Genomic DNA, 26,405 nt, shown 5'->3' on the forward strand with positions numbered 1-26,405 from the left:
TGGCCACCTGATTCCTTGCTGGCCAGCTGCAAGCCTACAAACCTGCATCCTGAACCATCGCCAGGGTCATGTCAGAAATGAAGCTTAATTAAGGGGTGAATCTGCGCCCACTTTTACAGCAGAGATCAGTGGCCAGAGTTACATAAAAGCCAAGAGGAGTGGAATGAGGTGTGTGGAGGGAGGGCAAACAGCCGTGGATTCCCTGCCAGCCACCAGATGCCAACCTTCCACTTATCTGTATAAGGGGGGTTAGTGAACAAAAATTAAAAATCTTGGGGATGAATGTTGGAAGAAATGATTGCAGCATAGAACTGGGGGGTACGAGCAGAAATAAGGCTAAATCTTCAAACAGTGATGGGGTTAGGAAGGGGAGGCGTATGGGGATGCCAAGGGTCATCTAGTCCAACCCCCTGCAAGGCACATGTTGCAGTTGTGTATCTATTTGCCTAGATAATTGCGCCCCACTTTTCAAGTCACGAAGTGGCTCATAGTACAACAACAGCAGGATTTTAAAGCACCAAAAACCCAAAGAAAACGGGAAGAAACAGCACAGGGAATCCCCAGTAAATAACTGACAACTGCTGCGAAATCAACAGGAGAGTCTCCTCTGGCTGTCGGCAGAGTGGAAGGAAAGAGAGTGGCGGTCTCAGCGAGCCTTTGGGGCAGCCAGGGGGTCCCTGGGGGGGGGGGGGCGTGCTGGCGCAGAGAAAGCCCCCTTGCACGTGGCCACAGATGGGACCTCCTCAGCCTCTGTGATGTCAATGAATAAAAGATCCAGATTTTAGCAAGTTGCGGAGGCGGGGAGGTTGGTGGTGCTATCCATTCACATTTATGGACTTTTGCACTAGAAATAAACTGCTGGGGGGTCAGAGACGAGGAAAGCTCTCTTTTCCCAGCACAGCAGGGCTCTGCATTTGGGGTTTCTGTGTCTTGATGTCCCCCGTTTCCGTTTCCTTTCCAATGCCTGTTTCTTCTGTGTGGAGCAGGAGACTTTGATTTCGAGAATTCCCACGTTTCTTGGATATATTTATAATAAAAGTGAAGTGAAAGGAAGCCAAGCAAACTGCTTCAGGCTCTTTCGGGGACACCCTGCCTCCCAAATGCCAGGGCAGAGCAGCGAAAGTAGGAGAGCCCTCTGGCCGGCCTGCGGGAAGGGGAGCAAGCGCGGAGCAGGCCATGCTCCTTCGCAGTTGCCTCTGCCCCGGGCAGGTCTGCTTTTGCTGCTGCTGCTGCTGCTGCCATCTGGGCAAGAGGGAGGCGTGCCTGGCAGCGCGAAGGAATGTGACCCGCTGCGGCGTCTTTCCTCCTGTAAACATTTCCTCAAGAAACTTTGAGCTGCTCGGATCTCTTCTCCCTCCCGAGGGAAAGATCTGCAAAGAGCCTCCCCACCCGGGAGGAGATAAAGCGCCCCAAGCAAAGTATGGTTCCGATTTGCAGGAGAGCCCCCTTCTCCCTCGTCGTCTTCTGCAGCCTTGTTTTCCTGGGATCGGGTAAGTTCAAGGGCAGTTCGGCTCTGTCTCGCGTCTAATCCGAAGCAGGATAGTTCCAGCAGGTGGACCAGATTATAAAACCGCAGGCTGGGTGGGCGGACTGAGCGCGCAGCCGGATCCTGATGCTACTGACATCCAAACCACGGGCAGAGGAGTCGAGCTTGTTCTCGCTGTTCCCTTTCGGCAGCCGGAGGCTTCCTTCTGTTTCGCTTCCTTGTCTTTTCCTCTGTTTCTGGGACAATTCAGAGCAGGGATGGAACGAGAGGCTCCTCCGTCCGTCCCAAGGGCAGAAGACCCGCCCGCTCCTGCCCCCGGGGGCATCAGCTCAGGCAGCCCCAGGCAACCAGAACGGGAGGGTGGCACCCACGGAGCGTTGGCATGGCCAGATTCAGAGGGGCGGTTGGGGGGGCGGTCCCATGGACTCGGGTGGTCGTGGTGGGGAGATGTGTTGCAAGAGCAAGAGGCAGCCCTGGGAGGCTGAAACAGCCAGTAAGTGCCCAGCCATGCAAAGGACCCCAGCTCTGGCAAAAGTAAAGGTAAAGGGACCCCTGACCATTAGGTCCAGTTGTGGCCGACTCTGGGGTTGCGGCGCTCATCTCGCTTTACTGGCCGAGGGAGACGGCGTACAGCTTCCGGGTCATGTGGCCAGCAGGACTAAGCCGCTTCTGGCGAACCAGAGCAGCGCATAGAAACACTGTTTACCTTCCTGCCAAAGTGGTACCTATTTATCTACTTGCACTGGCGTGCTTTCGGACTGCTAGGTTGGCAGGAGCAGGGACCGAGCAATGGGAGCTCACCCCGTCGTGGTGATTCGAACTGCCAACCTTCTGATCGGCAAGCCCAAGAGGCTCTGTGGTTTAACCCACAGCGCCACCCACGTCTCTGGCAGAGAGGAAAGGGTTAAAACTGTCTCTGGTCAGAAACATCTTCCCAGCTAGCCAAGTGGCGAAAGGGAAGCACAACCTGGACCCATGCTGGTTGAATGAGCCTAAACGGGGAGCTTGCTGAGACAGCGGGGGGGGGGGGGAGGAGAAGCCATTTGTGAGAGGAGTCATGATAAGGGCCCCCCCCCAACCCACACCAGCTGTGATTCCTTCCTGCATTCCTGGGGTTTGGACTAGATGACGCTTTGGGTCCCTTTGGACTCTAAAATGGTATTATTCTCTGAGAGCGGTGGAACAAGGCCCAAGAGGGAGATCCAGTAGAACGTCCCATGCAAACGGCTTGGATAAGAGACCAAAGGTTTGCATGTAATCTTTGGACCCCTCACCAAGTGTGTGGGGGGAGGGGACTTTGCCCTCATCATCCCAGCCTGGGCTCTCAGGCAGGACAATGCACATTGCACAACTCGGTCCACAGCTCAGGGGCCTGGTGCATGTGTGCGTGTTCAAGAAAGGCGGAAGGTGGCTGGTGCCTAACCTCAGTCGAAAGGTAGCAGGTGCTCAGAGAGCACAGGTGTCCTGGAAGAGCAAAGGCCACGAGTGGTTTCTCTGGAAGATTTTCAGGCTGGGAGGAGGAAGCCAAGCGAACACCCCTTCCACACCCCCAGCTTCTCCCAGGCCAAGAGGAAACACTCCCTCCTCCAAAGTAGGGCTGGGCGATATCTGGTTTTCAACATCGCAATATATCAACAGCTAAACCTTGCAATATATTGATATATCACAATGTCTGAAATAAGGGTGGAGCTATGCAGAGTCATTTGCTGGCTTCACAGTTTTCCCCACACTGTGATTTTTTTTTTTTGCATAGGACACAAACACTCTTGCACACATCATGATTCCTGATATATTCCCAGGTCAAAAACACAAAACCAGTATCACAATATGGACTTCAAACTGGTTCTGGATGATATATTGATACACTGGCCAGCCCTAGTTCAGAGCATCCAGTTGACCACCCATTGAAAGAAACGCAGGTCTCTGAGTGAGAGCTAGAGGAAGAAGGAGGGCTTCCCCTGCTCCCCCCCCAGGGAAATCACTTTGCTCTGGTGTACAAAGGAGGCAACTCTTGCCGAGACCTTTCTGAACTTCCTTCCGGTTTTCCAACCAGTAGCCCAAGACTCCTGCTCTGGTCACTGTGGGACACCTCGAAGCAGCTGCTCCTGCCATGCAACCTGCGAGTCCCTGGGAATCTGCTGCCCCGACTACTGGGAATTCTGCCCGAACACCTCTCCCTACTCAGGAACCCTCCTTGGGGGGAAAGACTTTAGCCTCCTCAACGTGACCTTCAGCGGCTCTTCCACCGTGATTTGCAGGTGAGCTGAGATTTCCAGAAGGATTGGTAGCTCACGGCACAGGGACTTGGGCTTGTTCTTGGCCTGGGATGCATGTGTGCATTAATGTACAGGTTAGTGGGTCCCCCACCCCAGTGCATTTCGGGTCACATTTTCACGCTGTTGGGGGAGGGTCTTTTCCAGATTTGCATGAGCTGTTGGGTTTTCTTGGCCCTGCAATCCCCCTTCCCCAAACTCTTATTTGCGAAGCCATCATCTGCCCATGTGCAGCGGCTGCCACAAGTGTACACACCTCAGCTGCTGGAGGCAAAACAAAAAGACAAAAAACCCACATTGCCACCCCTTCACACCCCCACCCACCCCACTGCCTGGAGGAAAGCAGAGAGAAAAGGAGGCTGGAAAGGAGCAGGCAGTGTGGGGTGGGAGGCATGGCAGAGGGGCACGGAGGAGGTGAGCAGCTCCCCAAGCCCACATCTGTTGCCTGAGGCAACTGCCCCACCTCGCCTCATGGGTGGGCCTGTCCTGCACTTCAGCTTAACTATGAAGTTAATGTGGCTTAAGATTTCCATTCAGCTGGAAGCTGGTTTGAGGGAATAACACAGCACAGAGCAGTATTTCTCAAGTAACGACGCAGGCATAGGCAAACCCGGCCCTCCAGATGTTTTGGGACTACAATTCCCATCATCCCTAGCTAACAGGACCAGTGGTCAGGGATGATGGGAACTGTGGTCCCAAAACATCTGGAGGGCCGAGTTTGCCTGTGCCTGAACTACAGGATAGAGGTGGGTTGTGGCTAATCCAGTGTGTACCTGGTTCCAAAAAAACCAGCAACGGGAGCATGTTGGATGCAGAGCAAATGGTCAGGTGCTCACAGCCAGGGATTTTGCTTTCCAGACAGACCTGCTCCTCCCAGGTTTGCAGCAGTGAGAAAGGGGAACGGCATGATGAAAACCAATAAGAGGGAGGGAAGAGTGCACATCGCCTAGTGTTGCCATGGAGATCTGTGTGTGCTCCTGTTTGCTTCCCAGGGCTGGGAGATCCCAGGTCCCATCGCTGGAGCATCTTTCATTTCCCCCTACCTGAAACAACAGACTTTGTTCTGATTTCAGCAAGGCTTTTGACAAAGTCCCCCATGATATTCCTGCAGAGAATACAATGTGGGCTGGACAAGGAAACACTTAGGTGGATATGTATCTGGCTGACTGACCAAACCCAGAGAGTACTCATTAATGGTTCCTCATCACCCTGGGAAAAAGTGGGGTGCTGCAGGTTTCTGTCCTAGGCCTGTTGTTGTTGTTGTTCATCTTTATAAATGACTGGGATGAAGGAATTGAGGGGATGCTCGTCAAATTTGCAGAAGACAGCAGACTGGGAGGGGCAGCTAATGCTGCAGAAGACAGAATCAGAATTCAATACGACAATAATGTTGAATGGGTTTAGATGAGTAGGAGAGGATATTTTATTTATTATTATTCTTCCTCTTCTGACTTGTGTAAGAATGCAAATACCTATTTCAGCAGAGTTAATTTGCCATCCGTGTGCAGCTTATCTCTAGAAGCTTCTAGAGACAATGTTGCACAATGCGGCATAATTATGATATCCAAGGGTGCTTGGGCAGAGCTCCATTTATTTTCCCCCTTCTGCGTTTCCCTCTTAACAAAGAAATCGCTATCAGGCTGTTTAAGTAAACAAGAAAAATATAAAAGTTTCCCCACATCAGAGGACTTGCCAGGATTCAGCAGATGAAAATTAGGCAGACAAGAATCCTCAAAATTTACAACAGTCCATAGTCTGGTTGAAAATGCAGTGCACTCTCTGGACAAGAGATAAAAAGAAAAGTGTGCTTTCTATTGTTCCTCCTCCTGCCCCAAGTTTAAAAGATATGTTTCTGACTCATGCATTTGTGATCTGGCTGCAGATCCTCCCACGCTTGAGAGATTGGAGAACTGGGCCAAAACTAACAACATGAATGACAGTATGGACAAATTTAAGGCTCCTGTACGGGAGAGAGGATGAAACCCTGCAGAACTCCAGAGTATAAACGGTTGTGGGGTTAACCAGTGATTTCCCAGCACCAACTGACTTCTGGAATTGGTCCTTCAGATAGAGATGGAACGACCAGTGTTAAAACTAGATCCTGAATCAGGTTGAAATGGATCTTGATAATGAGTCTCATTCAGGAGACCCTGAAGTGGTCTAGTAACTCTCCACACAAACCTCTTCCTCAAGTCAATAGCCATTGCACTCCCTTGGGTTCAAGGGTGGGGATTTCCTTTAGGAATGGTCTTGTAACTCCATCCTTCAATGCAGCTGGGGACACCCGAGGTCATCTGTCTGTCCTAAAGAGGCAGCTGCTACTCCTCCTCCTCCACTGGGATCTCTTCCCCCAAAGAGTCTTTCCTACTAGCCATCTCTTCTGGAAACCAAGGACTGCCAGACTGCAGCTGCAACCTGACACCTCAGCACTGAATGTCAGCTTTCAATCAGTTAGAAGTCTTTGGCGAATCTCACCAAGTGCCGATTGTTGTTCTTGCCTGTTATGGTCATACCGCACCGTGAACATGTCCAGTTGCTTGCAGTCTTAATCCCTTTTGCTTTTATAAAATGATTCCTTCCAGCTGACCTTGGCAGGAGCCAATCATGCTGTGAAATGCCGGAAGGAAAAGACGGAGGGAGAGCTGGGAGAGTGGCCCACTGACCGTCCACCTGGCCTGCAGGGCCACCAAGGAATTAAGCAGCTGAGGTGGTGGGATTTGAACCCAGGGCCTCCAAGCCGACCCCTGCTCCGACTTTGCCCCTTCCTCCTTTGGGTCACCCTGTGGTTTCTCTTTGGCGTTGACAGGTTTGCAGGGTCAGTCGAGACCAGAGGCTACGTGGCTGGAGATGGCCGAGTCCACTGCATCTCCCCCTTGCTCTACCAGATTGGGATCCTGAAGCTGGAGATTTCCAGCGATGGAGGACGGACATTTCCCTGGATGGCAACCTGGGTGTCAGGTGACTTGTTTCCCAGTTTGCAGGTTCCCTGATCTCCACAGAGCTCTGTCTCTACGTACCTTGTCCTCTGCTTGCCTTTGCCTGTTTCCTCGAGGGAGAGGGCTGGGTGTTCCCAAAGCAACTGCCCTCATTTCCAGCACTTGGGAAGGGATTCTGCTGTGGCTGAAACTGTGTCACGATGTAATGTGGGTGGCGAAGATAATGCTGGGCCTTCCTGCCTCGCAGAGCTGCTCTTCAGAATAAGTCATACGCAGCTCTGGGAGGGACTTGGCTGCCTGAGGAGCTCTGGGTCTTGCTATGTCCCTCTTTGCTTTCATGGCCTGCTCTTAAAGAAGAATTTCAGGGATGCTTCTTTGCATGCCATAAATAGTGTTACAGGCCACCGCTATGTTTGAGTGTTAAGACATTCCTAGGATTCTGAGCTTTACTGAGTTTGGTTTCCTTGGAAAGAGGTTCAGTAGAGATTGTGGTGTCCTTAGGATATATTATTTATTTACACATACATATACAAGCTGAGCATCAGATGAAGCATCTCGCAGCATCAACAGACCATGCTTCTCCATTAATGGCAGCTTTGGACCCAGCACAGAGGAAGCATGTCTCTGGGTTTCCAGCTTCCAGGCTGCTTCCAGCTCAGCTCACACACAACGCACTGACTTTTGTTCTTCTCCCTTGCATCTAGGAGAGGGGGGTGGAGGAAAGGCCTGTGGCAAAAGAGAGATGTCCAAGACAGTCTCTCCCACCCCCTCCATTGCCAACTGCGACACAACAGTCCTGCAGTGCTGCTGCCACCCTCCCACTTACACCTGCAGCCCAGATGAGAGGGAATCTGGGGTGCACTAAAGCAATTACTGTATTTTTCGCACCATAAGACACACTTTTTTCTTCCTAAAAAGTAAGGGGAAATGTCTATGCGCCTTATGGAGCGAATGCGTGGTCCCTGGAGCCGAATTGCCCAGGGGCAAAAAGCAGATCATGCTTTCTTTCTTTTTTGAAAAAGGGAAGTGGGTGTTGAAACAAAGCCGCTGATCGTTTGCTGATCAGGAGGGAGATAAGGGATGCTAGAGATAAAGGAGTCTGCCTGGGAGGGGGGAGGTAAAGATGGCAAACTTGCAAAGGGGGGAAACAGGAAGACTAAAGCAATAAGGAGAGAAATTAGAAGAAAAGGAGGAGCAAAAAAACTGTTCCAGTTAAGGAAAAGACACTAAGGCAAATAAGAGGGAAGGGAGTGTTGAAAGGAAACAGCTGATCGGTGGGATCGGAAGAGAGATAAGGGACGCTAGAGATAAAGGAGGCTGCCTTGGAGGGGGGAGGTAAAAGCCCATGGATCCTCAGGGTTTTTGCACTGGGTCACCCAAATTCACCATCAGATCACATAGCATGTCCATGGCTACAGGTGGTACCAAAAAAACCACCCACTCACTGTTGCATGGGGCCGCAATGGCGCAAAAACGTGGGTACAAAGCACAGATCCACATAGATCCTCAGGATTTTTGCATTGGGTCACCCCAAATTCACCATCAGATCACATGTCTGTGGCCACAGCATGAACTACAAAAATCATACATCCACTGTTTCGTCCACTGGCATACTGGCTTGGAGGAATGGTGGGCAGATCAGGGCCTTCCTCACAAGGCCCACCCCTTAGCCCAGAAGACCCATCCCTTAGTTGTCGCTCCTGCAACCTGACTCATTCTTCTGGAATGCTGAGGAGGACACTTCCATGGCCTGCAAAGTTCCTTGTCTTACAGAGAACCTAGTACGACTGGTTTAGAACCCTCTATTTCTAACCATCGCTGGGTGCAGGACCCCAAGGATGGGGAAAGACTCAGGGCATCATCCCAACTGACACCCCCCCAACCCACAACATCAGCATCATTCAGCCAGTAAGAAGCAAAAGCCAGTGTGGTGTAGTGGTTAAGAGCGGTAGTCGTCTAATCTGGGGAACCGGGTTCGCGTCTCCACTCCTCCACATGCAGCTGCTGGGTGACCTTGGGCCAGTCACACTTCTGTGAAGTCTCTCAGCCCCACTCACCTCACAGAGTGTTTGTTGTGGGGGAGGAAGGGAAAGGAGAATGTGAGCCGCTTTGAGACTTCTGAAGGGGAGTGAAAGGCGGGATATCAAATCCAAACTCTTCTTCTTCTTCTTCTTGCTCAAGGGCTGTGCAAAACAAGTGACCCACCATTGCTACTTTTTTCTCCGTCATGCAGTTCATCACGGCAAAGTGTCTCCTTTGGAAAAAAGCACGCTGGTGAATGAAACCAAGTGGCAGTACTATGGCACTCCTGGCACTGGGGGGAACCTGACGGTCACCTGGAACCATCGGACGCTTCAAGCCAGCCACGTCAATGTCGAAGTCTGGGGCTATAACGAAACAGGTAAGGCTCTCCCTGTGTCCTCCCTTGTGATGAGTGGGGAATTGCAGATATTAAGCTTGTGCAGCATGAAGCATCTGGATCCATAAAAAACTGCCCCTTTTTGGAATAAAACATTGTCCAGGCTCATTTGTGAGGCATCTTTCTTGCAGGAGACGGCTGTATTTTCAGGTTCTGGGCTTCTGTGGGGCAGCTGTTTTTGAGAAGTGCTGGGAGCAGGCGAAGCTGGTTAACATAGCATAATGATAATATCAGTAAAACCTTCAGTGGCGCATGGTGGGATGTCTTAAGTCATACACGGCTCAGGACCTCAATACCTTAAGGACTGCATCTGCCCCTATGAAGCAACCTAGACCCTGCACTTGACACCCGAGACCCTTCTCTATGTCCCCCCTCCCTGAGAGGTCCAGAGGATGGCAACACAAGAACAGACCTTCTCTGTGGTGGCTCCCTGACTGTGGAATGATCTCCCAGAGAGGCTCGCCTGGTGCCATCATAACAAGTCTTGAGGAGCCAGGCAAAAGCATTCCTCTTTACTCATGCCTAGGACTAGGACTTTACTCATGCAGCCTAGCACCCACGTACCTATGGGGCCTCCTCTCCTGGTCTGCCCCGCGGAGGACCTTAAGGCCCACAAATGACAACATTTTGGAGGTTCCAGGTTGCAAGGTGGTTAGGTTGGTCTCAACTAGGGCCAGGGCCTTTTCAGTACTGGCCCTGACTTGGTGGAACCTGCAGGCCCTGCAAGACGGAGCTGTTCCGCCTGGCCTTTGGTTTGGACTCAGTCTGACCCTTATGTCTTCCCTCCCCTTATGCTTTTGATCTATGGGCCACTTTTAAAATGAGGCTGCATTTTAAATTGCATTTTAACCTGTATTTTAAATGGGTCCCCCCATTATGATTTTACTGTAATTTTACTGGTGTTAGCCGCCCTGAGCCCGGGGAGGGCGGGGTATAAATAAAAATTATTATTATTATTATTATTATTATTATTATTATTATTATTATTATTATTATGCCTTCAGACATTAAATCATCTATAGCTTCTTAAATGTGTGGGGGTGGAGGGGACTGTTATTATTTTATTAGTATGCTGTCTATTATTATGCTTTTATTATTATGCTGCGTAAAATATGTTCTTAACATTTTACACCACCCTGGGATATTTCAATAAAGGGCGGTATATAAAATAAAGAAGAAGAAGAATTGAATCTGAGAATCGTAGCGTTGGAAGGGACTCCAAGGGCCATCTAGTCTAACCCCTTAAAATGCAGGAACTGCAACTATGACAGATGGTCAGCCAACCTCTGTCTACAAACCTCCAAGGCCATCTGTCATGGGTGCTTGAGTTGAGACTCCGGCATTGCAGGGGGTTGGACTAGATGACCTTTGGGGTCCCTTCCAGCCCTATGATTCTAAGGAAGGAGAGCCCACCGCCTTCTGAGGGAGTCCGCCCTGCAGTTGAACAGCTCTTACCTTCAGAAAGCTCACCCTAATGTCAACTCTTCCTCCCTCCCCTGGCCAGGCGAGCCTTATTCCAGCTCCTGGGTGGCAGAATGGAAATATCTTTACACCCTGAAGAGAAACCTGACCAACACGGGAGCCTTTACTTTCCTGCCAGTCCCCTCGGCTCAGTACTCTGCCTGGGAAGTGGGGGCTCTGAGGATCTCCTCCGCTGCTTCTTCCGATGGTCAGAGGTGAGTCACTGACCCTTGGGAGGGGGCGTGTGTCCTCCCCCCAGCCGGACACCAACCTCTGGGGGCTCACATGATGGACAGGGTCTCGTTCTCCGAGTTGGGAGAGAGCTCAGGGGGGCTGCCAGCACATGCCTCGGGTTGGGCTAGGAAGCAACTGTGCTTTTGCGGCATGTGGTTTTGTGGTGTTACGGAAAAATTTAGGTGCGAGGCTGCTCAGTCCCCCAGCTGGTCGGGCAGAGCCCGCGGGTCCCTGCGGAATAAAGGAAGGAATCCAGCCACCAACTGGAGCAAATAGCTGTAGACCAAAGTTAATTGCGCAACAGGTTGAAAGAGGAATTTTGAACTCCGAGGATGGGGTGACAAGGACTTTTAAAACTTTCCCACCATATCCCAGAATACAGTTCATTAAGCATCATCACTACATCATTGCTACATCAGAAAAGGGGAGGGTTATACACGATTAACATAGGAGGAATGTGTTGGGGCAACAGGCGGATACAGGTTATGTATTGGGAAAAACATTATAAGCACCTACTACAAGAGGACATTAGAACTTTGGTTTGCATAGTCTGTCACCTGGGCAAATCCAGAGGAGTGCCTTTGCCCAGCGATTGACACCTATGAGTACCTTCCTGTGAGTAATTGACCTCCCGCTTGAGGAATTATGGTGGGGACCAAGTGGTTTCCAAGTCCTTGGCCAATGAAGCAAATTGGCGGTGGAATGAAGGAAACTGGCAAAGGAGTTGATTTTATATGATTTTTAAAGCTAGAAAACTTCCCTGAGGGACGCGGGTGGCACTGTGGGTTAAACCACAGAGCCTAGGACTTGCTGATCAGAAGGTTGGTGGTTCAAATCCCCGCAACGGGGTGAGGTCCTGTTGCTCGGTCCCTGCTCCTGCCAACCTAGCAGTTCAAAAGCATGCCAAAATGCAAGTAGATAAATAGGTACCACTCTGGCAGGAAGGTAAACGGTGTTTCCGTGTGCTGCTCTGGTTCGCCAGAAGCAGGTTAGTCATGCTGGCCACATGACCCAGAAAAACTGTCTGCAGACAAATGCCGGTTCCCTTGGCCAGTAGAGTGAGATGAGCGCCGCAACCCCAGAGTCGGCCAAGATTGAACCTGGAATGTTGTGGGTAACAGGAGAGGATATATTGATTAATATTATCCTTCCTAACTCGCGCTAGCAAGTTTCTTCCTATAGCAGAGTGCATTCCCCTATCACACAGCAGGAGGCTGGCTGCAGACTCCTTAGAATCTCTTAAGTTCTATTACTCCTGGTAAGACCCTGGAGGATCCCTCCTAAAAGAATAAAGACACCACAGTCTTATTCATAAGTAACAAAAAGTAGTTACTCATGATCAGGCCGGGCATGAAGGCAGACTTAAGGCTTAAAGTTGCAAACATGTACAAACAAGTTTACCCCATATGGGCAGCCCTGTTTAGGGAAGTTTTTCCTGCCTGATCTTTTACTGTGTTTTTAATATCCTGTTGGAAGCCGCCCAGAGTGGCTGGGGAAACCCAGCCAGATGGGCAGGGTATAAATAATAAATTATTATTATAATTTTTTATAATAGCAGTCTAGTCCAGGTGAATCAGGAAGTTGGCAGGACGAAAAAGAAGAATGAAGAGAAGAAGGTGGCTGTGTGACTTGGCCTTTTACCAGGTCTGGAAAGGTCACATCCACCTACTGGTCACATGCAAAGGAAGGATGCCCCAGCCAGGTGTAACAGGGAGTTGAAACTGGCTGGACCTACATTCCCCTACATGTCCACTCTAGACAAACAGGTAGTGTTGTACTTGACTGCTCCAGTGGATGACACCCCACACTCTTTCTCTTCTGCTCCCCTCCTCCAGCAACGTGGCGGCCATCTGGAGCACGGAGCACGCCTTGGCCTGGCACCTGGGAGACGACTTCCGCAAGGACCCGGCCGCCTGGGCCACAGCCAAGTGCCGCCAGTGGGACGCCCTGGAGACAGGCCTGCCCAATTTCCTAGACGAGATCCCAGACTGCCCCTGCACTTTGGCACAGGCCCGGGCGGACGTGGGGCGATTCCACGTAGGTCCTTTGTGTCTTGCCTGCGGTGCTGGGGTGGCAGGGTGGGGCAAAGAAAACAGCACAGGCTTCTTCTTCTTCTTCCCAGTAGGTCTTGCCCCAATGAAGCAGTTGCAAGGACTGAAGGTCCCCGCCTTCCCACCGCTCTCTAAGATACCTCCCTGGTTCCTTCCCCAGCAGCCTAAGACTCCTTCCTCTTGTCCAGGCAGAGGCAAACTCGGCCCTCCAGATGTTTTGGGACTACAACTCCCACCGTCCCTAGCTAACAGGACCAGTGGTCAGGGATGATGGGAATTGTAGTCTCAAAACATCTGGTGGGCCGAGTTTGCCTAGGCCTGCCTTAGTTCCTTGATCCTGGATTCCACCCACTAGAGCAGGGGTCAGCAAACCGTTTCAGCAGGGGGCCGGTCCACTGTCCCTCAGACCTTGTGGGGGGCCGGACTATATTTTGGAAAGAAAAAAAAAATGAACGAATTCCAATGCCCCACAAATAACCCAGAGATGCATTTTAAATAAAAGCACACATTCTACTCCTGTAAAAACACACTGATTCCTGGACCGTCTGTGGGCCAGATTGAGAAGGCGATTGGGCTGGATCCGGCCCCCAGGCCTTAGTTTGCCTATCCATGTTCTGGAGTCTGCCTCTTGACCGCCCCCCCCCCCCCGCTCTCTGCCACAGCCTCTCCCTGCTCAGTAAAACCTGTTGCCTCTTCAGCTTCCGACACTCCTCTTCCCAGTCGTCGCCCACTGACCATCCCAGTCCCCTGGCTCTGAGCTTTCTTCCCCTGGGGGGGGGGGGTTCCCCAGCTGGTGCCTCCCAAACTCCTCTGCATCCAGATTGTCCATGTCAGACCCCAAGGTCAGCCCCTGGTGCTGGACTCTCCTTCCTTGGAAGTTTTAAAGCAGAGGTTGGATGTGTCCTGCCTCAACAGCTGGAGGCAGTGATGCTTCTGAATCCCAGTGGCTGGAAATCCACAGACGGGGCGTGGAGAGCTGCTCTTGTGCACGCATCCTGCTTGTGGGTTTCCCATAATGGGCGTCTGGGTGGACGCTGTGAGGACAGGATGCCGGACCAGATGGGCCACTGGTCTCATCCAGCAGATGTTCTTCTGAGGTTCTTATGACTCTCCCACTTGTTGTGGTTAATCCAGACAGCAAAAAAAGTGACCATAGATCTGGGCCAGGGGAATCCAGAACAGCAACTGGCCATAAAGACTCACACCCACAAAGACACCCACACACCCCAACCTTTGTGCAGAGGGACTGGGTGCTCTGGGAGTGAGGCTCAGGTGGGCTGGTGATCTGTGCCTTGACAGGCAGCTTCCTGAACTGTCAAGGAATTTCCCAGCAAAAGCCTCCAGAACCTTCTCGGCCGCACCCAACCGCAGAGTTCATCTTCTCTCTCTCCACACATGATGCAAGAGGACATTTGTGCAAGAGAGGACTCCCCTCCCTGCTTAGAGGTCCTTCCTTGGGCAGCCTCCGCCTCAACACCCCCCTCCTCTTCCTCCAGCCTGTGAGTTGGGATCCCTGCCCTGAGGGTGGGTCTCTGTGATGCCCAAACCTCATGATTCCCAGCCAGCTGTGAAACTGGCACCAGCCCATGTTGTGAAAGCTCAGCTGATCCGCCTGCCCTTCAGAGAACAGGCTCAGCTGGTTCCCTGTCTCCCTGGAGCTTTGGGCTCATCCCCAGCCAGGGAGCTGCTGCAGACTTCTTCCTTCCTTCCTTCCAGGAACCAGGTATGGGGGAGCACCCTCCCCGGAAAGGTGCCAAGAAAACTTGTACGACTCATGGCACCCAGCACCCAGCTGCTGCAGTCAGGATTTGGACGTCCTCGCTTGCCCTCTGGGGACACCCATAGCTGCCCCCCACTTGAATGGGGCTGCCTTTGCAGACTGCTCAGAAACCTTCGCCACAAGTCCTGCCAGAACTTTTCGCCAGCTGCTTAATCATTTCCAGGCACAAGGCCAGCTCTGGAAGCAGGTCAGGGGCTGCCTCCTCCCACGGCCACCCCCAGTCCTCACCAGGGCACCTGTGGGATACACAGCACCCATTGGGCACCACACAAACCTCCTTCCTGCACAGGCATCTCAGGATTTCATAGAGTTGGAAGGGACCCTGAGGGTCATCTAGTCCACCCCCTGCAATGCAGAAATCTCAGCTAAAGCATCCATGACAGATGTCCATCTAACCTCTGCTTAAATACCTCCAAGGAAGGAAAGTCCACAACCTTCTGAGGCTCTTACTTTCTGAAAGTTCTTCCTGATAGTCAGAATTGCCTTTCTTGTAACTTGAATCCATTAGTTTGAGTCGTATCCTCCAGAACAGGAGAAAACAGTCTTGTTCCATCCTCCATGTGGCAGCCCTTCAGGTTTTTGAAGATGGCTATCCTATCTTTCCTGTCTCATTTTATAAGCTCCTTCAACCATTCCTCATACGGCTCAGTTTCCAGACCCTTGATCACCTTGGTCGCCCTCCTCTGCACACCTTCCAGCTTGTCCATATCCTTCTTAAATTGTGGCGCCCAGAACTGGACACAGTATTCCAGGTGTGGTCTGACCAAGGTCTGCTTTGAGAACCACCTCTGAAGATGACCATTCTGGCAGATAACTTCTTTTACGGCTTTCATGACTTGGTTTTAAGCCACCTTGAGGCCCTTTTGCAAAAAGGTGCTTTCAGCGACAATAACCTGCAGGTGGGGCTTAAGAGCGGGGGAGGGGGCTCCCGTGAGTTGACCAGCCTCTCTCTGCTCTCTCCCTTCCAGACTGACTACGGGTGTGACATTGAGAAGGGCAGCGTCTGCACCTACCACCAGGGGGCAGTGCACTGTGTCCGGGGGGTTCAGGCCAGGTAAGTCTCTCCAGGTGCGCTGCAGGCTGGGCTCACAGTGGCCACCTTCTGTGGAAAGGGCTGCTGAGTCCCTTCGCCTTCTCTTCCAGCCCACGATACTCCTCAGGGCAGCAGTGCTGCTACAATGCTGCAGGGACCCAGGTCCTGACGGGAGACTCCGTCGGGGGAAGCACACCGGACCGAGGCCACGACTGGGGGGCTCCCCCTTACGAAAAGCCCCCCAGGGTCCCTGGCTTTTCCCACTGGATTTATGACGTCATCAGCTTCTACTACTGCTGCTTGTGGTCCAATAACTGCCCCACGTACCTCAACCGCCGTCCCTCCAGTGGCTGCAGGAAGTACCGTCCCCCCAGAGTTGGTATGTTCTCCAGACCTCACTCGGCCTTTCTTGGTATCCATAGCACAAGGAGAGAGAGAAGGAGGGAGGCAAATCGATGCCAAGCTGGGGGCACCCAATTAATTAGATGGAGCTGTGTATTTTTGCGAGGGAACTGGACAGTGAAATGGGCTGGCTCCTGGGTGATGCAGATGCCATTATGTGGTTGAATGTGCCCACGTTCTCCATTCTTCTCCCACCACTCACCCACCTGCTTCTGCACAGCCCGGGGCACTTGCAACCCCTGCTATCCCACTGTGTAGGGCAAGGCTTAGGAGAGGACTAGGCTTGGCCAGAGATGGTTCCCTGGCGGAGGACTTTCCTCAGGGCAAGTCTGGGTCCTCCTTCACAGGTGCAGTTTGGGTTCTGGGTTGGAGCCGAGGCCAACCAATGGCAGCTCATTTCTCCCCCCCCCCACTACCCCAGCCACTTAGAAACAGGGGTAGGTGGCCCTTTTGGGTACAGATGCCCAGAGAACCTATGCCAGCCCTGACACTCAACATGCTACATTGATCAGTCTCCGTTATGGCACTCTTAATGCGTGTTCTCTGTCTTTGCATTTGCTGAACAGCCTCAGCTTTTGGAGATCCTCACTTTGTCACTTTTGACGGGACTAACTTCACCTTCAAAGGCCTTGGAGAATATACTGTGCTGGAATCCGGCCTCACATCCCTGAGCATCCAAGGGAGAACCCACCGTGCCAAGCTGTCAAATGGTGAGGTCTTCTGTCTCCTTTCCTGCGCTTCAGGGGGCTGGAAGAGAAGACCCTTTGAGTCTGTTGAAGAATTCTGTGATTCCAATTGCCAGATTTTTTGAAACTCTGCGTTCAATTCAAGGCTTGATTTTGGGGTTTCTAAAGCCCTAAATGACCTGGGGACATGCTAAGAAGCATCATCTATAGGTCCCACCCTGTAAATTCAGATTAATTGGGGTAAGTGTTGCTTGAGGTCCCCTTTGCTGCTTCTGTGAGGAGCTCTAAGAAGGATGCCTTTTCAGTGGTGGCACCAGTATTATGACGCCCCTTCTCAAGTGGGATCTAGCCACTCTGCTGGGCATTTTACATTTGGCAAGGGGATTACCGAAGTTGCTGAACTCCCATCTTCCGTCATCTCTCACCATTGGCCATGCCAGCTGGGACTGTTTGGAGCTGGAGCCCAGCAACATCAGTGTGTGTGTGTGTGTGTGTGTGTGTGTGGTGTGTGTTTGTGTGCAGGTTTGACCCTCCTGCCTATTTGGTTAAAGCTGCTATTTTCTCCCGAACCTTCTGTGGTTCCAGAGCCCACTGATGTTTAAATTCCACTGCTGCTTCTAACGGTGTTTGGCTTTTCCTGTTTCCTAACCTGGATAGAAGATGATTTGGGGGCCTCATGGTCAGAATTGTAGAGCATAGATTTAAAAATGAAATAAACAAGTCACTTTCTGTCTCTTGAGACTTGGTGCACCACACTGATGTTTGCAATTGCCTGGCAGGAACTGAGGCCAAGGTGACGGGCTTCTCTGCTGTTGTCATGCAGGAGAATCGCTCAGATGTGGTTGAGATACGTATCCCGGAGCGCTCGGACGGGCTGGAGGTCCTGCTCAACCAGAAGGCACTCAACTTCTCTGAACAGGCCTGGATGGACCTGAATGGTGAGACATGGAGAGCAGGGCTGGCCAGGGAGGATTTCAGAAGCCCTGCAAGTGATTCCTTTCTGCTTAAGCACGGGGCAAGACATGTCTGCTTACCAGGGCCATAGGTGGGAGCTGGAGTCCATCAAAGTCTAGAGGGCCTCAGGTTAGCCCATGGATGTCTGCTGGAGCCCAGCTCTGGTGGCCTTCATGATAATACTAATGAGTTAAAATAAGAAACCAAGGAGGAAAGAATGGAAACGAAGCCTTATGAGGAACGGTTGAAGGAGCTGGGTATGTTGACCCTGGGAAAGAGGAGACTGAGAGGAGATATGATGGCCATCTTCAAATATCTCAAGGGCTGTCACATGCAAGAGGGAACAAGCTTGGTTTCTCCTGCTCTGGAGGGCAGGACTTGAACTCATGGCTTCAAATGACCAGAAATGAGATTCTGACCAAACATCAGGAAGCATTTTCTGACAGTAAGAGCTGTTCGATAGCGGAACCTCTCCTTCAGGAGGTTGTGGAGTCTCCTTCATGGGAGGATTTTAGGCAGAGGTTGGATGACCACCTGTCAGGGGTTCTTTAGCTGAGATTCCTGCATTTCAGGAGGTTGGACTATATGACCCTTGGGATCCCTTCTAAGATTCTATATCAGTCACAAAAACCAAAGAACCAAGCAAAGTGGATGAGCTGGTCCAGCATCTTCTTTCCCACAAAGCCCACCCAGATGCCTCCAGGAGAAGCTCACTGCCCCCTTCTTGGTTCCTCCTAGTTTCGTACATTGGATTCTTCCCTGAGGCTTTGAGGTGACTGCAACTTAAACTTCTGCAGAATTTAAATCTAAGGCCAAGAAGCCTTGCAACCCAATAGGTGGTTGGCATCTGTATCGGGAGAAATTGGAGGAGTGAGCCTTTGGGGGTGAAGTGAAACCGTTGGAAGATTACAGCTCCTGCTGTGGTTGTGGAGACTGATATGGGAGAGACATGTATTGTTGCAGCTGGGGCAGAGGAAGGTGCCTGGTTGTGCTGCTGCAGATGGACCATGGTGCTTCTTCTCTTGGTCATCCCTCCTCTGGTCACTGCTGTGGATACATGACCTGTCTGTCTGTCTCCAGGCACTGGGAGCGTCTGCAAGAGTTGATGGTTTCAGCCTTTATGTCATATTTGTGGACACCTTGGTAATGCAACCAAATAAGCCTGTCAATATTATGTAAAGCCAAGTTTGCTCCAAAACAAGCAAACTGCAGGATAGACCAATTCACGGAGGTGGAGAGAGCTATAGAGCTCTTCAGCGATGCTTCTGAATCCCAACTGCTGCAAACTGCTCTTGTCCTCAAATCCTGCTTGCTGGTTTCCCATAACGGGCCCCTGGTTGGCTCCTGTGAGAACAGCATGCTGGACTAGATGGGCCACTGGGCTGATCCAGGAGGCTGTTCTTAGGTTCTTACGACTAGTGTCCCTGTTGGGTTCTGTGAATCCTGAAGAGCAGAACTGAGTCATGGAGGAGAAAACCAAATCTTCTTCCCAACTGCCTCTCAACAAACTGTGGGATGTGAAACGCAAGAGCAGTCAAGTACACCATTCCTAGAGTGAACATGTTTACACATGGGGAGGAATTTTTGTCCAGCCAGCAGGTAAACTTCCTGTTTCCTTCTGGGCTGGGACAGACTTCCTCCGCATGTGACTAGAGATGGGTGTGGCCTCACCTGTGCAGGTAACGACAAAAGCACAGGGCAGGGCAGCCATCTCTCTTTCTTTCACTACATGCATTGAAGAAGCAACATCTGCTTAGTCAAAAATGCTCTCTTGGCCTCCAGCCAAGAGAGGACAAAGGGACTGTCTCCTTATGAGATAGTTTCCAGGTGTATGTTACTTTTCTAAGCTAAGTCTGCCTTCTGGGATCCGATTGTGAACAGAATGATGTGTGAGTAAACCTTTTTATACTTTTATAGAAGTCTGTGTCGTGTCTTATCTCTTATGAGGGAATAAGGGGAAAATACCAGAACAGTTATTATAGAGGCTTTAGCGAGCCTGAGCAAACGCATCCACCGCAAGTTTAAAAAGGGGAATGTTACTCTGCTAAAATTGTGAACTTGTTAGCACAAGTTGAAAAGGTTATAATCAAACCATATATCCTCTCCTACATCCCTGAACATTCCCACACAAACCAGTACGTGGTGCTGCATGGAATATGGAGTCATGAATGCAAACATTTTCAAACATTCCCACTGGATTTGTTTGCAGCCCCTGCTGTGCTGTGCAGATGCCCCATAATATTAATACTTACACTTTCCTGGTTTCCCTCTTTTCCTGGCAGGTCTCTTTCTCTCCACTGCACCTGGGCTGAATGTCACTGTCATGTTCTCCTCGGGAGTCGGAGTTGAAGTGAGGAGGGCGCGGAGGATGCTGAGCCTGACTGTTTTGCTGCCCGAAAAGTTCCTGAACCACACGCAGGGGCTCTTTGGGGTCATGAATGGCAACCCCCGGGACGACTTGACCTTCCGCAATGGGACCATCCTAGATGCCAACAGATGCAGCCCAGAAGAGCTATTTGCATTTGGCGCAGACTGTAAGTGAGCGCTCAGCTTCTCCCAAAGAAAGGGGCAGAGAGAGAGGAGCCGGTCTGGCCCTTGGCTGGGAAAAGATCTTAGTAGACCACGAGCTTCACATGAGTCAAAAGCTGATGCTATTCTGGGCTGCATCCACAGAAGTCTAGTGTCCAGATCAAGGGAAGTTATAGTACCACTCTGTTCTGCCTTGGTCAGACCTCACCTGGAATACTGTGTCCAATTCTGGGCGCTGCAATTTAAGAAGGATGTTGACAAGCTGGAAGGTGGGCAGAGGAGGGTGACCAGGATGATCAAGGGTCCAGAAGCCAAGTCTTATGAGATGCGGTTGAATGACCTGGGTATCTTTAGCCTGGAAAAGAGGAGACCCAGAAGTGATGCGATAGTCATCTTCAAATATCTTGAGGATTGTCGCATGGAGGATGGAGCAAGCTTGTTTTCTCCTGCTCCAGAGTGTAGGACCTCTGGCAGTGCCCTCCAGGTGAATGGGCATGTCTCCCACCCCCTCACCTGGCTGGTACGAAGGAGGGACTTAAAATGTGCCCTTTTTGGTGAGTTTCAAAATGTCCCCTTAGAAAGTTTATCTCCAAAGTTTCCCTCTTCCCCTAGCATAGGAAAAGACAACATATCTGGTAAGTTAAAAATAGTTTACTTACAAATTTTCCAAAGGTCAGTTTCACATGCTCTTCAGATGAAGTGTGGTATGGAAATTTAATTAAAAATATAAAATAAAATGTGCTTTTCCATATAGCAGTCAGAAGAAAAAGACTTGCAGGCAGTGAAATGTAGCTTAGTTACAAAGAGGCAAAAAAAAGTTCCTAAATTACAGGTATTGGAAAACGTTAGTATCAGACTCCATTCTTGTCTGGAACAAAATAGGCTGGTTAAAGCCATGCAGCTGAGCTGGAGCAACTCACACCTCCTCACACACTGAAATTCACTGAAGTAGACAGATGGAACAAAGGCTTGGTTACCTATTTCCTCCTAAAGTAAGGGGAAGTGACATGGGCAAAACCTAGCAGGACAGTTTACTCTATGGCATTAACCCCTTCATGCACTAATTAGACTGAAGCATGCTGGTTAGATGCTACAAGAGTTTGGTCTGGTTCAAGGGAACGACCGGGCTCCACATTCCTCTTTGCAGGGGCCGTCAAGAACGAAACCTCCCTCTTCACCTACGACAGCCAGTTCCTGCTGCAGACCTTCTTCTACGGGCCAAAGCATGACTCCTCTTTCCTGCCCATCTTCCGGGCCCCCGAAGATCCCACCGATCCCCTCACTCAGGAAGTGGCCCAACTCTGCCAGTCAGACCCTTTCTGCAGGTTTGACGCTCTGACGACAAGAGACCTCGCGGTGGGGAACAGCACCAGGTGGTCTCACCGGATCTACAAGCACCTAGAGGAGAGCCTGCAGCCGGGTGAGCAAAGGGCAAGCTCAGCCAGGGAAGGGGGGATCCGATGGAGGGTCACAGGGAAAGGAATTGCCAGGTGCCTGAACAGGACAGGGGAAGGGAGACCACTTCCCCCCTCTTATTCCTCTCTCTTTCTGCTACCCCTGACTCCCCAGGGGGCCTATTTCACCTCACCACCCCCTTTGGCCACCGCCCACCCCTCTTTTCATGCCCCATTCCTCAGATCTTGCAAATCCAGCTGCTTCCTTGGGGAGAGCTTGAGAAGGGGGCTTTGAATGGCTGAGAGCAAGCAAGTTCACAGGCAGAGAGGAAATTGAAATCCTACTCAATATTGATCCATAGCAGAGCTCCATTGTACAGCTAGCAGAGCAAAAACTTAAACCCGTTGCAGGATTCCCAAAAAATAGACCAGAGCCAACTGAATTTCATATTCAGAGATAGAAAAGAGTGAAACCCAGGCTCCTTCTAGTCTTACTTTTATAGTCAGCATGACCTTGACTGAAAGAGATAACAGGACCAGTTTAATCCAGCTGTACTCAGCTTCTCTGAAGGAATAACCCAAACATCAGGAACCTTCTGCTTGTTTCTTTCACACAGAGAAACTTCCCATGACCCCTTGAACTAATTAGAATAGGAAAGATCTCTACACATCAGAAATGATAAGAAATGCAAACGGACAGTCTCTTTGGGGAGGGGGCTAGCAGGGTTCACGCATCCCCTCCTCCCCCCATTCCACTGTGGAGAAGCAGATCAGGCAGGGAGCCTGGAGGGAGAGACCCCCAGGCAGGAGGATGCTCTGCCAAGCCCACCCTGGCAGGCAGCCGCTCTTCCTGGGGAGCCTGTGAAGTTGAGCAGCGGCAGAGGCAGGGTCTGGCCCTGGTCTCTGCCACCCCCCCCCAGGCCATTCTCCTCCCAGCGTGGTTTCCCATGCCATGCAGAGGCACACTTGCATGGCCCCAAAGACGCCGCTTTTGTCTCCCCCAGTGGTTTCTTGTGGCTGGCTGGCTCCCCCCTCCAACGGCACGAAGAATGGAACCAGTTACTTAGCGGGATCCACCATCTGCTTCGGGTGCAGTCCTGGGTTCAGCCTTGAGGGATCGGCAGCCAGGACGTGCCAGGAGGACGGGCTCTGGTCAGGCGGCACCGCCAAGTGCCAGCCGAATGCAGGTAGGCGACCCCTTCAGCCCCATTGCATCCACACGCTGTGGCCCTGCACCAGCAGAAGTCCAAATCTCTCCCCACCCAAACAGACACTTTTACTTTGCATTTGGGGCGGGAAGGAAGGTCTGCTTGCCACAAGTGCTTTGGAAACCCATGAAAATGCAGGCATGTCCTAAGTCCATTTTGGGGGCCTAATCTGGCCCTCCAGTCGGTTTAAATTGGCCCCTGTGGCAGTTGATCTCCTGGGTAAAATCCTAAAAAAACCCTCAACTTCAATTCTTAAAAAAGGCCAACAACGGATGTTCCCTTCATCAAATCTGGCCCTCTTTGCGGACACCTGTTCTAATGCATCTCCCTGGCTTGGGAAGGGAGAAGGGCAGGCGGCTGTGGCGCTTGCTGGGCCCTGACAACCCTCCAACCAGGCCTACAGAACTAAATTGTAGGACTTCAGAGCTGGAAGGGGCCCTCCCAAAGGCCATCCAATCCAGCCCCATGCAGTGCAGGAATTGCAGATGAAGAATCCCTGGCGGGGATCCCCACCCAATCTCTGCTTCAAAACCTCCAGTGAATGAGAGCCTGCCGCTTTTCGAGGGAGTCTGTCCCCCTGTCAAACAGCTCCCTTGCCTCTTCTTCCCAAAACAGTCACAGACAGGAGAGGCGAGAGAGACAAGACGGAGGAAGCCAAGGGCAGCGTCTTTGCTCTGCTTGCCAAGTTGCTTCCTCTTCAGCTCAAAAGTGGCTCAATGGCTCACGCAGGGAGGTGGCGGCTGCCCTCTGGAGGCCAAGGGGATGAATGGCTCCCTGCAGAAGCCTCTTTGCAGCTTTGTGGACCTCCCTGCCTCCCTCCCCAACCAGAGGAGGCTCAGGACTTCCTCCATGTTTCCAACACCCCCCCTGCACAATTATGCAGATGCTATAATTTCCGACGAAAAGGAAGCCCAAGGTCGTGTCAATGGCTCTTTCCAGTTAAATGCTACCCCTGATTTGTGATGCAGTGAAACTCGACTTTGTGTGTGTGTGTGTGTGTGTGTGTGTGTTGTTGGCCTAGAACCCCCACCAGACCCAGCCAGCCTGTCCAATGGTCAGAGGCCAGGGCAGCTGGCCACATACACTCCCAATGTGTTTGGCCTGGGCAGAAGTGTCCATGCACCGGGCATGTCTCTCATGGGGGCAACCCCAGTGCATTTTGGGTAGTGTGGCCAAGTGCCATTTTCTAATCTAGTGCCTGAGAGAGCCCCCATCCCCCAATGCTTGCTTGTGCCAGTCCTCCTTCCTGGGTATCTTCTGTTTGTAAAGAAGAGAATGGTGTTTATTTCGCACTCGGCACCCACCGGCCCCTGTGCTCTCCTCAAGGGCAGCCCCTGCCTCTCCCCTTGACCCCCTGCTCCACTAATACAAAAGCGGGGACTGTGGTTTAAAATGTGGCAAGGCCCCCTGCCACCCCCAGCCCCCAAATGCAATAAGCAACCACAGCAAGGCGGCCTTTGGGGCTTGCTTGCCTCACGTACACCTTTAGGGAGGGCAATCTCACCTGACACTGCAACCCTGGACTGAGCCTGGCTTTGTCTCCCCCCACTTCTGCAGGGAGCAGGACACTTCCCTGGGGGTCCACGATTGGCATCCTGGGCTTCCTGAGCTTGGCAGCCACCCGCTGGACCATCTAGCCTCTCCCTTGGAGCATGGAAGACCCACAGAGGCGGCCACAAAGCTGCATTTCTGGCCTCTGGCTTGTGATGGAATAAACCTGCAGATTTTTGCTGTTGTTTGTCAAAAAATATCTCCGTGTGCAATTGGACTCCAGGGATGGGAACATCACTGAGGGGCCGATGGGGGGCCACCTCTGTCTCCCAGGACACTTCCTCTCTGACCTCATGGAGCAAAATGGGTGGACAAGAGCCCAAGGGGGAGGGCGGCACTGGGGTTCCGTGGCGGACGGGGTGCCCTTCTTTCAGGTTTGAACCATCAAACCTGATGGTTTTGTGGAAATGGGGACCCAGCGAGGAAGGAGAGAGGGTGCTGGGGCCTCCAACCATCTGTGTATTGCAGGCCTCAAGTTCTGGCTGGATTTTCTTCAGGCATCTGGTTCCTGGGTGATGTCCTGGTCTGCTCTTCCCTCTCCCTGCCCTGCCTCTCGGGGTCTCCAGGCCTTCCACCTGGGGACCGGACTCTTGCCCAGGGATGCTCATGCCAGACAATAAATGCTGTTTGCCCTCAGGGCTTTTGGTGGTTCTGTTATACCAACAGGCTCTCTGCTGGGGTTTTAGAGGTTCTGTGCTTGCAGACTAAATACTTGCTGGAAAGGGACACAGTGGGATTCACTCTCTGGGCAGGAACATTACAAGAGAGAAAGCCACAGCCCAAGAAGCTTTTGCATTGACAGTCAAACCTCAGATCCCAAACACCTCCGTTTTGGAACGTTTTGGCTTGCGAACGCTAAAAACCCAGAAGTAAATGGTCCAGTTTTGAGCGTTTTTCGGAAGCCGAATGTCTGACATGGCTTCCACTTAGTGCAGGAAGCTCCTGCAACCAATCAGAAGCCGCGATTCAGTTGTCGAATATTTCGGAAGCCGAACAGGCTTGCAGAACGGATTACGTTTGACAACCCAGGTTTGACTGTACTTGCAGATCCAGATGAGGCAGCCAAGACAGCCTCACCTGGATCTTGCCGTAGGAGTTCAGAGTGAAAAAGGAGGTACTCTTGCTCCTCAAGGCTGAAATAATCGTCCTATAATGTAGCAGCAGACTTCAGGGTTCATGAAGGAAATGGGCAGGCACCAAATTGGCCTTGGAGCAATCCTGCAAAGAGGCCCAAAAGACAAGCAGAGAGGGAAGTCCAGATCCTCTTCAAAGACAGAGAATTGGAGGGCTGGAAGGGATCCCCCAGGGGTCATCTAGTCCAGCCCTCTGCAATGCAGGAAGACCAGCTAAGATCCAAACAACACACTGGTTTCAGATCCTTCACAACCAAAACGTCTTTTTTAAAAAGCTGCTTTGCAAAAACAGCAATTCTTTAAACTGTGGCATGTAATGTTTTCTTTCTACCTTGAAGTAATTTCAAGGGAGCCACTCCTAAAACCACCTGACAGGTGAGAGAAGCCAAAGGTGATTAATGGCTTACATGGCAAGCCGGGCAGGTGAGGCCTCTGAACCCCAGGCACCCCACCCTTGAGGCCAGGGGACATTGGGGGGGGGACGCTCCCTCTTTCGGCCTCAGACCAATTCTTGTGGGCAGCATTGGTGCTCACAGCCTGACAGGTCTTTGCTCTGAAGCGGGGTTCTTCTTCCCCACCCTCAGTGCAAAGCCATTTGCTGTCCTAAAGGCCTGAGCATTTGAGCAGGGTCAGGCTGCATGGCTAGAAAACAGAGTGGGGTTTTCAATATCCTCTGGCCTCAGACCCGGGAAGGTGATTCAGCCAGAAGCACCGCAGAGGACACTGGCCATGCCTCATGTGGCAGAAGCATTATTGAGCCACAGCACTGAGCGCGACGCATGGCTGAGCATGGAGGGTCAGTTCATGGCCCACAATAGATCATGGCACAGAGGTGGGGTGGGAGGGGGACAGGCGCCTAGCAGGCTTGGCAGAAG

At 51.6% G+C, this 26,405-nt stretch overlaps 1 protein-coding gene across 2 annotated transcripts; it reads left to right on the forward strand.

Annotated features, from left to right (window-relative positions):
- Positions 1 to 1,277: 1,277 nt before the first annotated feature.
- Positions 1,278 to 25,033, forward strand: SUSD2 (sushi domain containing 2). Of its 2 annotated transcripts, none has more exons than XM_081931673.1 (14): positions 1,278 to 1,490; positions 3,543 to 3,744; positions 6,566 to 6,717; positions 8,929 to 9,096; positions 10,619 to 10,790; positions 12,645 to 12,846; positions 15,609 to 15,694; positions 15,784 to 16,052; positions 16,642 to 16,785; positions 17,541 to 17,699; positions 19,998 to 20,249; positions 21,392 to 21,664; positions 22,643 to 22,825; positions 24,404 to 25,033. In XM_081931673.1, the coding sequence occupies exons 1-14, from the start codon at positions 1,421 to 1,423 to the stop codon at positions 24,481 to 24,483; spliced, it is 2,412 nt and encodes an 803-aa protein (XP_081787799.1). In that variant the 5' UTR covers positions 1,278 to 1,420; the 3' UTR covers positions 24,484 to 25,033. The 2 variants fall into 2 exon arrangements, with proteins under 2 accessions (XP_081787799.1, XP_081787798.1); XM_081931672.1 differs by having other exon boundaries at positions 1,279 to 1,490; positions 3,540 to 3,744.
- The last annotated feature ends 1,372 nt before the right edge of the window (positions 25,034 to 26,405 follow it).

Source organism: Podarcis melisellensis (genome assembly GCF_964234715.1).
Source record: "Podarcis melisellensis genome assembly, chromosome: 12".
NCBI lineage: Eukaryota > Metazoa > Chordata > Lepidosauria > Squamata > Lacertidae > Podarcis > Podarcis melisellensis.

Coding starts and splice junctions, on each gene's coding strand:
- SUSD2 (XM_081931672.1), top strand. CDS start 1,421: ATGGTTCCGATTTGCAGGAGAGCCCCCTTCTCCCTCGTCGTCTTCTGC. Junction 3,745..6,565: donor TCTTCCACCGTGATTTGCAG/GTGAGCTGAGAT, acceptor TGGCGTTGACAG/GTTTGCAGGGTCAGTCGAGA. Junction 16,786..17,540: donor CCGTGCCAAGCTGTCAAATG/GTGAGGTCTTCT, acceptor ATTGCCTGGCAG/GAACTGAGGCCAAGGTGACG.